The sequence below is a fragment of the Scyliorhinus torazame genome, chromosome 3 (genome assembly GCF_047496885.1).
Source record: "Scyliorhinus torazame isolate Kashiwa2021f chromosome 3, sScyTor2.1, whole genome shotgun sequence".
Classification (NCBI taxonomy): Eukaryota; Metazoa; Chordata; class Chondrichthyes; order Carcharhiniformes; family Scyliorhinidae; genus Scyliorhinus; species Scyliorhinus torazame.
The window spans coordinates 14,081,828-14,084,359 of NC_092709.1; the positions used below are offsets into that span (position 1 = coordinate 14,081,828).

The window sequence follows — 2,532 nt, forward strand, 5'->3', positions numbered from 1 at the left end:
GGGGGGGGGCAAGGGGATGTGATGGGGGGGCCGGGGGGGGCAAGGGGGATGTGATGGGGGGCCGGGGGGCCAAGGGGATGTGATGGGGGGGGGGGGAGGGATGGGGATGGGGATGTGATGGGGGGGGGATGTGATGGGGGGGGGATGTGATGGGGGGGGGGGATGTGATGGGGGGGGGGATGTGATGGGGGGGGGGATGTGATGGGGGGGGGGATGGGGGGAGGGGATGTGATGGGGGGGGGGGGAGGGGATGTGATGGGGGGGGGGAGGGGATGTGATGGGGGGGGGGGAGGGGATGTGATGGGGGGGGGGAGGGGATGTGATGGGGGGGGAGGGGATGTGATGGGGGGGGGGGGGATGTGATGGGGGGGGGGAGGGGATGTGATGGGGGGGGGGGATGTGATGGGGGGGGGGGATGTGATGGGGGGGGGGGGATGTGATGGGGGGGGGGGATGTGATGGGGGGGGGGGATGTGATGGGGGGGGGGATGTGATGGGGGGGGGGATGTGATGGGGGGGGGGATGTGATGGGGGGGGATGTGATGGGGGGGGGGATGTGATGGGGGGGGGGGGGGATGTGATGGGGGGGGGGGGATGTGATGGGGGGGGGGGATGTGATGTGTGGGGGGGGGATGATGTGATGGGGGGGGGGGATGTGATGGGGGGGGGGGATGTGATGGGGGGGGGATGTGATGGGGGGGGGATGTGATTGGGGGGGGGATGTGATGGGGGGGGGATGTGATTGGGGGGGGGGGATGTGATGGGGGGGGGGATGTGATGGGGGGGGGGGATGTGATGGGGGGGGGATGTGATGGGGGGGGGGATGTGATGGGGGGGGATGTGATGGTGGGGGGGGATGTGATGGTGGGGGGGGATGTGATGGTGGGGGGGATGTGATGGTGGGGGGGGATGTGATGGTGGGGGGGGGGATGTGATGGTGGGGGGGGGATGTGATGGGGGGGGGGGGGATGTGATGGTGGGGGGGGGGGGATGTGATGGTGGGGGGGGGGGATGTGATGGTTGGGGGGGGGGGGATGTGATGGTGGGGGGGGGGATGTGATGGTGGGGGGGGGGGATGTGATGGTGGGGGGGGGGATGTGATGGTGGGGGGGGGGGGATGTGATGGTGGGGGGGGGGGGATGTGATGGTGGGGGGGGGATGTGATGGGGGGGGGGGATGTGATGGGGGTGGGATGTGATGGGGGGGGATGTGTGGGGGGGGGATGTGATGGGGGGGGGGGAAGTAATGGGGTGGCCAAGGGGGAAGTGGGGGATGAGGAAGTGGGGGGGATGGGGAGGGAGGGGGGTCACTCTCTCACCTGCCGGCGTCTCCTCTTCCCGGTGGCCGGGGGCTGGCGGGGTGCCGCGCCGTTGACCGCCTCTCCCCGGCGGCGGCTTTCTTCTCATACGGAAGCGGTCGAGGTTGAAGGAGCTCATCCGGGGACTGGGAGCCGGGCTCGGTTCAAAGGGGAGGATGGAACGCCGGGCCGTTGGGACCGTTAGCGGCCGGGGGTGGGCAGACGGCAGCAAGTCCGCTCAGTCCCAGGATCGCAGCGGTCAGCCCCTCCCGGCGCATCCTTTAAATCCCCCTCTATAACATATATATTTCTATACTATAATTCTGTATCATAGAGGACTTTCCCGCGGGCCACGCCGTTCCGGGAACCTATCAACTAGCTGCGCTCCCATTGGCGGGGGAGCAGTTGGAGCGGACCAATCAGCGGAGTCCATGAATGTGAGTGGCGGAAGGGGCGTGTCGGTGACGTTCCCCCACCCCTTGGTGGAGAGTTGCCAGGGGAAGGGCCAGCAAATGCAGGTCCATCAGACCACAGATATAGGGGCAGAATTAGGCCATTCTGCCCTTCCAGCCTGCTCCGCCATTCAGTATCGTCACGGCTGATCATCGGGTACAATACCCCATTCCCGCCTTCCCCCCCCTGTAATCCCTCAATCCCTTTCGCCCCAAGAGTTATACTTAATTCCTTCTTGAAATCACACGAGTTGACTACTTTCCACACATTCATCACTCTCTGAGTGAAGAAATTTCTCCTCACCTCAGTCCTAAAAGGATTACCCCCCTTCTCCTCAAACTATGACCCACTGCAGAAAGTATGGAAGCATGGGATTCAGGGAGATTTAGCAGTCTGGATCAGAAATTGGCTAGCTGGAAGAAGACAAAGGGTGGTGGTTGATGGGAAGTGTTCAGACAAGTCCAGTTACTAGTGGTGTACCACAACTGTTTTGGGGCCACTGCTGTTTGTCATTTTTATAAATGACCTGGAGGAGAGCGCAGAAGAATGGGTGAGTAAATTTGCAGATGACACTAAGCCGGTGGAGATGTGGACAGTGCGGAAGGATGTTACAAGTTACAGAGGGACATAGATAAGCTGCAGCGCTGGGCTGAGAGGTGGCAAATGGAGTTTGATGCAGAAAAGTGTGAGGTGATTCATTTTGGAAGGAATAACAGGAATACAGAGTACTGGGCTAATGGTAAGATTCTTGGCAGTGTGGATGAGATGAGAGATCTCGGTGTC

The 2,532-nt window shown here is 62.7% G+C and overlaps 1 protein-coding gene across 1 annotated transcript in view; it reads right to left on the minus strand.

The window, feature by feature from the left end:
• The window catches only part of LOC140408305 (SWI/SNF-related matrix-associated actin-dependent regulator of chromatin subfamily A containing DEAD/H box 1-like), a 152,348-nt gene extending 150,669 nt beyond the window's left edge, over positions 1-1,679 (minus strand). The window contains exon 1 of the mRNA XM_072495322.1: positions 1,318-1,679. Coding sequence (XP_072351423.1) covers positions 1,318-1,435 — 118 coding nt within the window. The 5' untranslated portion in view covers positions 1,436-1,679. The remainder of the gene's footprint in view (positions 1-1,317) is intronic.
• Between the last annotated feature and the right edge of the window lie 853 nt (positions 1,680-2,532).